Source organism: Macaca thibetana, chromosome 13 (genome assembly GCF_024542745.1).
Source record: "Macaca thibetana thibetana isolate TM-01 chromosome 13, ASM2454274v1, whole genome shotgun sequence".
Classification (NCBI taxonomy): domain Eukaryota; kingdom Metazoa; phylum Chordata; class Mammalia; order Primates; family Cercopithecidae; genus Macaca; species Macaca thibetana.
The window spans coordinates 2,215,284-2,229,888 of record NC_065590.1 but is presented as its reverse complement, the minus strand read 5'-3'; the positions used below and the strand labels follow the sequence as shown (position 1 = coordinate 2,229,888).

Here is a 14,605-nt window from a genome sequence, read left to right as displayed (position 1 = left end):
CCTACACTGACCTCCTCACTCTTCACTACACCCACACTGCCCTCCACACTCTCCACTATCCCCACACTGCCCCCCACACTCTCCACTGTCTCCACACTGCCCCCCACACTCTCCACTGCACCCACACTGCCCTCCACACTCTCCACTATCCCCACACTGCCCCCCACACTCTCCACTGTCTCCACACTGCCCCCCACATTCTCCACTACACCCACACTGCCCTCCACACTGCCCTCCACACTCTCCACTGTCCTCACACTGCTCCCCACACTCTCCACTGCACCTACACTGACCTCCTCACTCTCCACTACACCCACACTGCCCTCCACACTGCTCCCCACACTCTCCACTGTCCTCACACTGCTCCCCACACTCTCCACTGTCCTCACACTGCCCCCCACACTCTCCACTACACCCACACTGCCCCCCACACTCTCCACTGCACCCACACTGCCCTCCACACTCTCCACTACACCCACACTGCCCCCCATGCACTCCACTGTCTCCACACTGCCCCCCACACTCTCCACTGTCCCCCCCACACTGCCCTCCACACTCCACACTCCTACCACACTGCCCCCCACACTCTCCACTACACCCACACTGCCCTCCACACTCTCCACTGTCCTCACACTGCCCCCCACACTCTCCAATGTCCTCACACTGCCCCCCACACTCTCCACTGCACCCACACTGCCCTCCACACTGCCCTCCACACTCTCCACTGTCCTCACACTGCTCCCCACACTCTCCACTGTCCTCACACTGCCCCCCACACTCTCCACTGCACCCACACTGCTCTCCACATTCTCCACTGTCTCCACACTGCCCTCCTCTCTCTCCACTGCACCCACACTGCCCTCCACACTCTCCACTGTCCCCACACTGCCCCCCACACTCTCCACTGTCCCCACACTGCCCTCCACACTCTCCACTGTCCCCACACTGCCCTCCACACTCTCCACTGCACCCACACTGCTCTCCACATTCTCCACTGTCTCCACACTGCCCTCCTCTCTCTCCACTGCACCCACACTGCCCTCCACACTCTCCACTGTCCCCACACTGCCCTCCTAACTCTCCACTGTCCCGACATTGCCTCCCACACTCTCCACTGTCCCCACACTGCCCTCCACACTGCCCTCCTCTCTCTCCACTGCACCCACACTGCCCTCCTCACTCTCCACTGTCCCCACACTGCCCTCCTAACTCTCCACTGTCCCGACATTGCCTCCCACACTCTCCACTGTCCCCACACTGCCCTCCACACTGCCCTCCTCTCTCTCCACTGCACCCACACTGCCCTCCTCACTCTCCACTGTCCCCACACTGCCCTCCTAACTCTCCACTGTCCCGACATTGCCTCCCACACTCTCCACTGTCCCCACACTGCCCTCCACACTCTCCACTGTCCCCACACTGCCCCCCACACTCTCCACTGTCCTCACACTGCCCCCCACACTCTCCACTGTCCTCACACTGCCCCCCACACTCTCCACTGCACCCACACTGCCCCCCACACTCTACACTGTCCCCACACTGCCCTCCTCACTCTCCACTGTCCCCACACTGCCCCCCACACTCTCCACTGCACCCACACTGCCCTCCACACTCTCCACTGTCCTCACACTGCCCTCCACACTCTCCACTGTCCTCACACTGCCCTCCACACTCTCCACTGTCCCCACACTGCCCCCCACACTCTCCACTGCACCCACACTGACCTCCTCACTCTACACTGTCCCCACACTGCCCCCCACACTCTCCACTGTCCCCACACTGCCCCCACACTCTCCACTGTCCCCCCACACTGCCCTCCTAACTCTCCACTGTCCCCACACTGCCCCCCACACTCTCCACTGCACCCACACTGCCCTCCACACTCTCCACTGCACCCACACTGCCCCCCACACTCTCCACTGTCCCCACACTGCCCCCCACACTCTCCACTGTCCCCACACTGCCCTCCACACTCTCCACTACACCCACACTGCCCCCCACACTCTCCACTACACCCACACTGCCCCCCACACTCTCCACTGCACCCACACTGCCCCCCACACTCTCCACTGTCCCCACACTGCCCTCCACACTCTCCACTGTCCCCACACTGCCCCCCACACTCTCCACTGCACCCACACTGCCCTCCACACTCTCCACTGTCCCCACACTGCCCTCCACACTCTCCACTGTCCTCACACTGCCCCCCACACTCTCCACTGCACCCACACTGCCCCCCACACTCTCCACTGCACCCACACTGCCCCCCACACTCTCCACTGTCCTCACACTGCCCTCCTAACTCTCCACTGTCCCCACACTGCCCCCCACACTCTCCACTGCACCCACACTGCCCCCCACACTCTCCACTGCACCCACACTGCCCCCCACACTCTCCACTGTCCCCACACTGCCCTCCACACTCTCCACTGTCCCCACACTGCCCCCCACACTCTCCACTGTCCCCACACTGCCCTCCTAACTCTCCACTGTCCCCACACTGCCCCCCACACTCTCCACTGCACCCACACTGACCTCCACTCTCCACTGCACCCACACTGCCCCCCACACTCTCCACTGTCCCCACACTGCCCTCCACACTCTCCACTGTCCCCACACTGCCCCCCCACACTCTCCACTGTCCTCACACTGCCCCCCACACTCTCCACTGTCCCCACACTGCCCCCCACACTCTCCACTGCACCCACACTGCCCTCCACACTCTCCACTGCACCCACACTGCCCTCCACACTCTCCACTGTCCTCACACTGCCCCCCACACTCTCCACTGTCCCCACACTGCCCCCCACACTCTCCACTGCACCCACACTGCCCCCCACACTCTCCACTGTCCCCACACTGCCCCCCCACACTCTCCACTGTCCTCACACTGCCCCCCACACTCTCCACTGTCCCCACACTGCCCTCCACACTCTCCACTGCACTCACACTGCCCTCCTCACTCTACACTGTCCCCACACTGCCCTCCTCTCTCCACTGTCCCCACACTGCCCCCCCACACTCTCCACTGCCCCCACACTGCCCTACACACTCCACACTCCTACCACACTGCCCTCCACACTCTCCACTGTCCCCACACTGACCTCCACACTCTCCACTGTCCCCACACTGCCCCCCACACTCTCCACTGTCCTCACACTGCCCCCCACACTCTCCACTGTCCTCACACTGCCCTCCACACTCTCCACTGTCCCCACACTGCCCTCCACACTCTCCACTGTCCTCACACTGCCCTCCACACTCTCCACTGTCCCCACACTGACTTCCACACTTCACACTCCTACCACACTGCCCTCCACACTCTCCACTGTCCTCACACTGCCCCCCACACTCTCCACTGTCCTCACACTGCCCTCCACACTCTCCACTGTCCTCACACTGCCCCCCACACTCTCCACTGTCCTCACACTGCCCTCCACACTCTCCACTGTCCCCACACTGCCCTCCACACTCTCCACTGTCCTCACACTGCCCCCCACACTCTCCACTGTCCCCACACTGCCCTCCTCTCTCCACTGTCCCCACACTGCCCCCCACTCTCTCCACTGTCCTCACACTGCCCCCCACACTCTCCACTGCACCCACACTGCCCCCCACACTCTCCACTGCCCCCACACTGCCCTACACACTCCACACTCCTACCACACTGCCCTCCACACTCTCCACTGTCCCCACACTGCCCCCCACACTCTCCACTGCACCCAAACTGCCCCCCACACTCTCCACTGTCCCCACACTGACCTCCACACTTCACACTCCTACCACACTGCCCCCCACACTCTCCACTGTCCCCACACTGACCTCCACACTCTCCACTGCACCCACACTGCCCTCCACACTCCACACTCCTACCACACTGCCCTCCTCTCTCGACACTGCACCTACGATACCTGCCCAGGGCACCACACGGTGGCAAGCGGAAGCGCAGCTCAGAGCCGCAGGAAGGAGCACCTCGCGGAGAGGAGGCCTGGAGCCTGGACTCCAGAGCCAGCCATGCCCCAGCTAAGCTGCCAGACTCTAGGCATGCCACTGCCCTTTCTGGGCCCCAGTGCCCTCTTCTGTGAGAGGAGAATCTCAGGTTCTCAATCCTCACTGCCCCGTCCTGCAGATGCTTCCTGCTGAGAATGCACAGATTTGAATACCCACTGCAGACCCTCACTGAGCTCTGGGCTTGGGCTAGGGAGGGGACACAGACGTATCTGCTGTGGCCTCTCCCGCAGAAAGTCATCATCCAGAGGACAGAGGACACGCGGAGAACAGCCGCATGAGGGAGAAAGCACTTCAACAGAAAGGGACAGACGCCTGCACCCGGCCCGGTCCCCCGGACACCCGCCACAGAGCGCGTCTGTCCACATCAGGTCGGCTTCTCCATGGACGGTGCTCTCCCCAGCAGAGTTTCATCCTGACTCCATCCAGGGCAGCCAAGAGAATCTGCTGGAGGACTCAAGTCTGTGCACACTGCCGTGGGTGTGCTCACAGCACAGACCCTTCTGCTCGGGGCACACTCTGAGGGAACTCCCAGGAGAAGGGCTGGGTCAAGCCCAGCTGTGTACCTCGTGCCCTTCCCCCAACCCCGGACCCTAACGGGGGCTCAAGCTCATCATTCCCAAGGCCCAGCCCTCCTTGGCCCCTGAAGGTCTCCACCCACGTGGACCACACTGCTGCTCCGGGGCGGCAGAGACAGGCCCGGCCACAGGAGAGAACGAGAAAATGGAGTCACATGGGAGACCAAAAAGAGGCCTTGTTGGAGCCGACCAGCGCCCAGCTGAAACTCTTGATCCCCACACCCTCCTTGCGGGGCACAAAAAGAGGGGCGGGGACAGGTGGCCTCCAGCACACTCCCAGTACCAACATCACATCAACGGCACCTCCCAGAGCTTTTCAAAGTCATCCAAGATTGTTACTTCTTCAATCAGTCCTCACCCCAGACCACACACCCCTGGCAGTTTGCTCGGCCTGTGGCAGAATTCCAGAGCTACAGTCCCGAACTCCACGGCGCTGTCTGTGACTTCAGCCCCCACAGGGGTTCTCAGGCACTCCTGGCAGCTGGGGGGGCTGCGGCAAACTTACTAACAGGGTCGGCAACATCGTGGGAGGCTTCGACATTTATAGATTATTAAATGAAGAAATGTTTTAAAAGCTTGCAGACCGCCAGACTAAGCACTCCGAATCTACACAGTCCACTTGTGGCCAGCACACACTGGGCGTCGACCTTGGTTCCTCAGCGCTCAGCCTCTGAGAAGCAGCAGCACGGCAAACCTTCTGCTCAAAAGCAACCTTACTTCCATCCACCAGAGCTTAAAATTCTCAGATGGTCTAACAGAAATATTCCACACACGATGAGATACCATAGAAACCTTAAGTGTAAGTTAAAAAACCATACTCCCACCTGCTATATATTTTAATTCTACATTTTCTCCTGATAGCTTTGCGAGACTGCCAAGTATAAAGGGAAAAAAGCTTTGCGAAACTCAATGTTTTAACCCAACAGGGTCATTCGTCCTTTTCTCCTGTGTGGAATGACTGAGAAGTAACTCAACAGTGCTTCTCACAGGACTCAGGTCAGGTCGTCATTCACGCCGGCCATCTACAGTGAAGCCACAGACACACACATGCATGCACTGCACACCACATACACGCACACTCACGTACACAGGAGGCACCTCCAACACCCACAGCTAGCACTATTTTAGTGTGATCTCAAAACAAAAGCTTGGGCCAAACCATTCTGGTTTCTGAAACTACAGATCAACAAGGTTGTAACAAACATAAAACCACACTGAAACCTATTTAGAGAGGGACAGTGATGGGTTCTTTAGAAATGTCTTCCAGTGGCCGGGTGTGGTGGCTCACACCTGTAATCCCAGCACTTTGGGAGGCCGAGGTGGGTGGATCACCAGGTCAGGAGTTTGAGACCAGCCTGGCCAATATGGTGAAATCCCGTCTCCATTAAAAATACAAAAATTAGCCGGGCGTGGTGGTGCGCGCCTGTAGTCCCAGCTGCTCAGGAGGCTGAGGCAGGAGGATTGCTTAAACCCAGGAGGCAGAGGTTGCAATGAGCCGAGATCGCGCCATTGCACTCCAGCCTGGCAACAGAGCAAGATTCCATCTCAAAAAAAAAAAAAGAAAGAAAAGTCTTCCAGCTCCTCCTGCAGCATGGCCCTGAACCACGTCTAACCAGAGGCCACACCAAGCAAGTGACCACCCAACTCAGCACCACTTCTTCCTGTGGTTCTGGCATCATGCTTCCCTTCCTGCTCCTTCAGTGCCTGGCTGAGAAGGGGAAAGGCCCCACCAGGCCTCCTTGCGGGGGCCAAAGCCCAGCGAGCCATGCCTCCCGGCGAAGGGAAGGGACAGACCACTAAAGAGCAAGGACTCAGAGCTCAGAAGCAGCGCCGAGTGAGTCTCATGCCCCTTGTGAGGCGAAGTCCAACCAGGGGAGCTCCAGGTGGAGCTGCACCTGCACTGGGTCAGCCTCCCAGTGGCCTCCCTGGCCAGGTCTCCCCACCTGCACGACTGGGTCCAGAACTCTTTAAAATCCAGGGGCCGCTCCCCAGCCTAGGACCACAGGGAAACACTCCGAATGCCAAGCACGTCCAACGGCTCACTGGAGCTCTGAGACCGTGAATTTAGAGACTCACCAACATGTCATGTGTTCTTCTCCAGCCACAGGCCACTGTGCTGAGAAGTGGCCAGAGCCAGGACTATGGTTTTACCAAGTGAGATGTGTAAGGAGAGGGGTGGGAGGTCACGTGCTGCTGGCCCTTTCACATCAGTCAAAGGGCCTCTATGGCCGTGGAATCCTCCATGGTGCACAGCAGAACACACTGCCACTATGCACATCACACATCACACATCACACGTCACACATCACAGTTCACACATCACACATCACACATCACAGTTCACACATCACAGTTCACACATCACAGTTCACACATCACACATCACACATCACACATCACAGTTCACACATCACACATCACACATCACACGTCACACGTCACACATCACAGTTCACACATCACACATCACACGTCACACGTCACACATCACAGTTCACACATCACACATCACACGTCACACGTCACACATCACAGTTCACACATCACACATCACACATCACACGTCACACGTCACACATCACAGTTCACACATCACACATCACACATCACACATCACGTCACACATCACAGTTCACACATCACACATCACACATCACACGTCACACGTCACACATCACAGTTCACACATCACACGTCACACGTCACACGTCACACATCACAGTTCACACATCACACATCACACATCACACGTCACACGTCACACATCACAGTTCACACATCACACATCACACATCACACGTCACACGTCACACATCACAGTTCACACATCACACATCACACGTCACACATCACAGTTCACACATCACACATCACACATCACACGTCACACGTCACACATCACAGTTCACACATCACACATCACACGTCACACGTCACACATCACAGTTCACACATCACACATCACACATCACACGTCACACGTCACACATCACAGTTCACACATCACACATCACACGTCACACGTCACACATCACAGTTCACACATCACACATCACACATCACACGTCACACGTCACACATCACAGTTCACACATCACACATCACACATCACACATCACAGTTCACACATCACACATCACAGTTCACACATCACACATCACACGTCACACATCACAGTTCACACATCACACATCACACGTCACACATCACAGTTCACACATCACACATCACACGTCACAGGTCACACGTCACACGTCACAGTTCACACGTCACACGTCACACGTCACAGTTCACATGTCACAGTTCACACGTCACACATCACACATCACACGTCACACATCACACGTCACACATCACAGTTCACACATCACACATCACACGTCACACATCACACATCACACGTCACACATCACAGTTCACACATCACACATCACACGTCACACATCACAGTTCACACATCACACATCACACGTCACACGTCACACATCACACGTCACACATCACACATCACAGTTCACACATCACACGTCACACATCACACGTCACACGTCACACATCACACGTCACACATCACACATCACACATTACACATCACAGTTCACCTTCACAGCCTGAGAGATGGAGGGGACTGAGGCTCGGCATCTAAGGGACTGGCTCAATACCGGTATGAGGGGATTTGAAATAGGTGGGCCTATTTCATCAGGAGACCACGTACTTTTTATTTTTTTGAGACGGAATTTCGTTCTTGTTGCCCAGGCTGGAGTGCAATGGTGCAATCTCAGCTCATCGCAACCTCCATCTCCCAGGTTTAAGCAATTCTGCCTCAGCCTCCCGAGTAGCTGGGATTACAGGGATGCGCCCCCACGCACAGCTAAATTTTGTATTTTTAGTAGACACAGGGTTTCTCCATGTTGGTCAGGCTGGTCTTGAACTCCCGACCTCAGGTGATCCGCCCACCTCAGCCTCTCAAAGTGCTGAGATTACAGGCCTGAGCCACTGTACCCGGCCCAAGTTATTTATTTTTTTTTTTGAGACGGAGTCTTGCTCTGTCACCCAGGCTGGAGTACAGTGGAGCAATCTCTGCTCACTGCAACCTCCGCCTCCCAGGTTCAAGCAATTCCTTGCCTCAGCCTCCCGAGAAGCTGGGACTACAGGCGTGCGCCACCACACCCGACTAATTTTTGTATTTTTAGTAGAGATGGGGTTTCACCATCTTGGCCAGGCTGGTCTTGAACTCCTGACCTTGTGATCTACCCACCTCGGCCTCCCAAAGTGCTGGAATTACAGGCGTGAGCCACTGTGCCCAGCCAGGAGGCCAAGTTCTGAACCTCTAAGGCCCACTGCTCTCCACCCCAGCTGCACCTCAGAATCACCTCATGGGAAAGGTGGCAAATGTCATGTTGGCTGCACCCAGGATTACGCTAATTAGCATAGCGTGGGAGGGGGCGGGACGCCATGTTTTTCAAAAGCCCCCAGGTGATGGTAAGGTACAGCCAGGACGGGGAAAGTTGCAACACTATTCCAATTCCCTTTACCTCCAACCCCCACAACCCCTTTTCCCAGCCGTTCACTTTGTCCTGCCATGGTTGGCTCATCTCTGCTCTGCTCAAAACCATCTCAGCAACCACCCTGGGAGGCGGCCACCGTACCTCCTAGGCTGGAAGTACCAGTGTGGGTGTGATGTAGAGACTTTGGGTCTCTCTGGCTCTCAATCTCAGCCCTGAGCTTTGCATCTGGTCTCAGCTGGACTCATGGTCCTGCAGTGAACCAGGAGGAGTTATCAACTTCGAGCACCATCCTTCACAAACTGCAGTCTCACTGGTTTCAGGATCAACAGAACCAACAAAAAGAAATGCCACGGTTCTTAGAATCCGAAATGCGACCCACCCACCAGCCACACACCACACAGTACTTATTTTGGTTTCGATTTTATTCCCCTTCCTTCATTACCCTCCCCTAGTGGCACCTTATAAATGTTCTGTTTTCAGCCACACATGGTGGCTCATGCTTGAAATCCTAGCACTTTGGGAGGCCAAGGTGAGAGGATCATTTGAGGCCAGGGGTTCAAGACCAGCATGGGTAACACAGCGAGACCCCCATCCCTACAAAAAAATAAAAAATAAAATTTAGGCATGGTAGCGCATTTCTGTAGTCCCAGCTACCCAGAACCCTGAGGTGGGAGGATCACTTGAGTCCAGGAGTTCAAGGCTGCAGTGAGCTATGATTACATGGCTGTACTCCAGACTAGGCAACAGAGCAAGACCCTGTCTCAATCAACCAATAAAATTGTTTTCTTTACTGAGACATTAAAATTGGTGTGTCTAAGGATCTCTCTGACTGTAAAACCTCCAAGTTTTAATATTACTTCACTAAGATTTACTCAGGGTTATTACAAGTTCAGTCAGGACATGGTCTCACTGAGTTGGAAAGTATGCTAAGCACTATCATTCATAAATAATTGTAAAACTTAGTTGTGGAACTCTACAAAGATGAGGCTGAACTTACGGCCTGTTCAACCAACAGGCTGTACTCTAAAAGCCCATTTATAAGTTATCTGGAACCCAGAGAACATTTCATTTCATGTAAAATTACCACTAAGTTGGTACTTAAGTTCCAAAGAAATAGATTACTATTAGATAGTTAATAATACATAACTATTAGATAATAGAGAACTAGATAATAGACAATTAGATAATAGATAATTATCTATAACTAATAGGTAACTATTCAACTCATTTGCCCTTTTCTGATTTAAAATCAGAAAAACGTTATGATGCAAGAAAATCAAGTGTGTGTTGTGTGTGCATATATAGACAAGAAACTTAAATGCAAGTGTATGTGTGGGGTGTATATGCAAAAACTCTAACTTAAGGAAAAGAAGCTTCACATCAAGAACACAGAATTTAAATCCATGGAGGTTGAGAAGATAATTTCTGCTCCGTTCCAAGAGCAAAGGACGCTAATGATACTAGGTTCACTGTACCTGTCGCCCCCACATGTGGGCGGTGTCGCTAACACTGCTGACAGCTTCGCAGTCCTAACAGTAACATAGTAGGGGGAAAGGAGAAAGGGTTTAAATGGATGGAGAAACCAAGTTAACAGCGTGATGAATAATCAGCAGATGAGGGGGACGGAGGGGCAGGTGTGGCACAGGCACAAGAGGACAATGTTTTTCCCCTCCAAACACTGAAATTTAATCCTGAATGTTAGAAGTGGGGCCTAATGGGAAGTATTTGGGTCATGGGAGTGGATCCCCCATGTATACATTAATGCCCTCCCCCAACCCCCCACTCTTTGGGAGTGCATGAGTTCTCACTCCGTTGGTTCCCATAAGAGCTGGCTGTGAAAAGAGCCTGGGACACCACTACCACCACACCGCTCCCTTCCTTCCTCTCTCGCCATGCGAGCTCAGCACACGCCAGCTCCCCTTCACTTTCCACCACGCGGGGAAGCAGCCTGAGGCCTCACCAGATGCAGATGTCCAGTCTTGAACCTTCCAGCCATCAGAATTGTGAGCCAAGTAAACCTCCTTTCTTTAAAAACTACCCAGCTTCAGGTATTCTTTTATAGCAGCACAAACCAGACCAAGAGAACATCTAAGAGGAAAAGACAAAGGCCCTTTCCCGGCTACTCTAAGAAACTCAGCCTTCGGAAGCGTGGTGTAGTTATTCAGGGACTGCCCAAAACACACACAAGTGTGAGACAAGTATTAATAAAGAAAAAGAAGAAGAGATGGAAATAAAACTGTGGGTCCCCACCAGAAAGAAGACAGACAGACATCACCACCTGTCAGTGCCCTCCTCTCTCTCCTGTGAGTTTGGCAATGGGTCTACCCCCTTCCAGGCCTACCTGGCATAACCGCAAGTGAGGGTTTCATGCACAGAAAGACCTCTGAAACCTCTGCCACCAACCAGCTGGGCGACAACTTCTCTGAGCTGCAATTCTCTCACTGGTAAAATGGCATGACAGACACTTATCATCTAATCCCAGAGGATTACGTGAAGTGCTGCATGTACAGCAGCAACACAGTAAAGAGAGGATTACATGAAGTGCTGCATGTACAACAACACAGTAAAGAGGGGATTACATGAAGTGCTGCATGTACAGCAACACAGTAAAGAGAGGATTACATGAAGTGCTGCATGCACAGCAACACAGTAATGAGGATTACATGAAGTGCTGCATGTACAGCAACAACACAGTAAACTTCCAAAAATGCCGGTGACTCATCGTAATCTGTGATAGGCAATGTCTGTCACCCCCTTCAGCCAGCAGGTGCTGGTGCACAGTGAGTGCTCTATAGGGTTAGCTTAAAAAAACATAACAAGGCCGGGCACGGTGGCTCACGCCTACAATCCCAGCATTTCGGAAGGCCGAGGCAAGCAGATTGCTTGAGGTTGGGAGTTGGAGACCAACCTGAACAACATGGTGAAACCCTATCTCTACTAAAAATACAAAAATTAGCCGGGCATGGTAGTGGGCGCCTGTAGTCCCAGCTACTCAGGAGGCTGAGGCAGGAGAATTGCTTGAATCCGGGAGACAGAGCTTGCAGTGAGCAGAAATCGCGCCACTGCACTCCAGCCTGGCCAACACAGTGAGACTCCATCACAAAAAATAAAAATAAAAATAACAAGAAGGTCCCTTCCTCAGCAACCGGGGGGAGGGGTGGCGTGAGACTTGTGGCAGACAGAGCAGAGAGGAAGGGGGAGAGCGCCAGAGTGAGACCCAAGCCACTGTCTGCTCAAGCACTGCACTGAAGCCAGGGTGGAGCCGGGAGGAGAAACCACAGGCCCTCACGGGAACGGGGGCTCAGCCAGAGAGAGCTGAAAAACTCTTTTTCAAACCCATGTAACAACATAGTAAAACGACAGGGGATTATCTGTTCACCAAGTGAGTGCCCAGCAACACGACAAAATGACCCCAGAGTCAGCTACCCCAGAGTCTGGGAGAGGAAAGGACCACGGCCACCCCCAGGCCTCCCCAAGCCTCAGCTTCCTCATCAAGCCCACTGTATGTGGGACAGTACAGTCCTCATCAGGCTGCTGTGAGGTGTGGCAGGTCAAATCATGCCCTCTGCAAAAGAGGTTCACGTTCAAATCCTCGGAACCTATTACTGTTACTTCACACGGCAAAGGATTTGCAGGCTCATTAAGTTTTGAATCTTGAGATGAGATTATCCTGGATCACGCTGGTAGGCCCCAAATGCCATCACAAATGTCCTTACAGGAAGGCAGCAGATTTTGGAGAGAAGAGAAGGCCGTGTGACAGAAGCAGAGAGAAGTGGAGTCATGGAGAGAAGATGCCACCGTGCTGGTGTGAAGACGGAGGAAGGGGCCGGCAGTCGAGGCACGCCAGCAGCCACAGAATGGATTCTGCCCTAAGTTACTGGAGAGAACATGGCCTTGCCCACAGCTTGACTCAGCCCAGTGATGCTGATTCTGGACTCTGGCCTCCAGAACAGTGAGAGAATAAGTTCCTGTTGCTTTAAGCCACCGAGTTTGTCACAGCAACCACGGGAAGCTAATACAAGGGATTAAAAGGGAAGTGGATACAAAGCCATAAGCACGCTACCTGGCACGTGGTAGGAATTCCAGGATCCCCATTAGTGAAAGACAGTTCCTGACATCCTCCCTGGACCACCAACCCATCCTCAAAAGCTGTGTGAAAAGCTACAACCTTGTGCTGCAATAGTGAGTTCTGTACCCCGCTCACAAAAGCTCCTGCGTGTGTATCGTCTCACTTGATTCTGTCCTAAAAAGGAGTTTCCAAGGTTGTCCAAGGACTCACAGCTTGTTCCATATAAATATAACTTTGCCACAGGCCTTGTCTTCAACACTCAGTTCAGTTAGTGAAAATATCTCACAGGATGGCCTCTGCTCATACCTCGTGGAGCGGACCCCCCAGATCCGAGGCATCATGAGCTGCGATCAGGGCCAACTTACCTTTGCAGAAACACAGCACAAGTACTTCTCCCAGCCACAGGACTTGCAACCGTCAAAGGAGAAGCTGCTGCTGAGTCTGACGTGGGAACTGAGAACTCTGCCCCTGTCAGGCAGACACGGCAGGAGGAGGAGCTGGGCAGGCAAAAGACGACACTGGCTAACACTTGACCCTCCAAAGTGCTTTTCAGCTTGACTCATGCAAAGAGGTTTCTCTCTCCCCTAAACCCCCGCTTTTTGTTTCTTCACCCCTGCTCCGTGCACCCCCACTCTCGATTTTCCTCCTTCAGGGGTGAGACTCAAGTGTCGAAACACACCGTGTGCAATAATTCCACTTCCTCCGTCGAGCTCGGCCTCCGCCACGCAGACCCTGGGCCTCAGCTTCCCCTGAGTTCCTGCGAGGATCAGGCCCTGAGAATCTAACGGCTCTCCTGCCCTCCCCTCTGCCCCATTTTGTTTGAGAGTCAGGGCTGTGCTGTCCCAACCTTCCCCAGCCTGTGCAAGATTTGAAGACTGTGCCCTTCACCAAGCCACAGCAACCCTCAGACACAAAGAGCTCAGGGTGGAGCCTCAAAACCTCAAGAGTATTCTTTATTTTAAAGAAAAAGTGAAGAAAAAGAAGAAGCCTATTCACTTCCTAAAAGCGGCCATCTGCAGGCCCTCTGAGCTATCTTCTTTGCACCCATTCTTCTATGAGCTTCTGCCAGCGCCCGGTTCACTGGGTAGAGACCGTGTACCCTGAGCCAACTGACCACTGACCGCTATCAGGCAGGAGACAAGGGCTGTGCACGGAGCGAGCAGAGACCGGAGGAAGAGCTGCCTCCGCATTCCTCGGCCCCTGGCACTACAGCACGCAGCAGACTCTAGGGCTGACAGCTCACACCCACCAGACCTTCACTTGTCCACGGAGGCTCATGGCTCTGATCTGCCCTAAATCCCACACGGGGGCTTGTAAGCAGTCTCGAAAGCACATGCCTGTGAGCCCTCTGCGGGTGGCTACTACTTCCTGCTCTCCTACGGACCCCAGGGCCAGCTCCACAAGTCACTTCCTTTGTGCCTGAAAATGACCTGCTGCATGAG

At 54.1% G+C, this 14,605-nt stretch overlaps 2 protein-coding genes across 13 annotated transcripts in view; one reads left to right on the top strand and one right to left on the bottom strand.

Annotated features, from left to right (window-relative positions):
- The window catches only part of INPP4A (inositol polyphosphate-4-phosphatase type I A), a 165,684-nt gene that overhangs the window by 131,869 nt on the left and 19,210 nt on the right, over positions 1–14,605 (bottom strand). The window lies entirely within an intron of this gene.
- On the top strand, positions 4,286–8,201 carry LOC126933811 (histidine-rich glycoprotein-like). The gene is made up of 9 exons (XM_050753974.1): positions 4,286–4,398; positions 6,288–6,420; positions 6,798–6,883; positions 6,940–7,016; positions 7,080–7,156; positions 7,218–7,294; positions 7,358–7,609; positions 7,729–7,819; positions 7,890–8,201. The coding sequence occupies exons 1-9, from the start codon at positions 4,286–4,288 to the stop codon at positions 8,199–8,201; spliced, it is 1,218 nt and encodes a 405-aa protein (XP_050609931.1).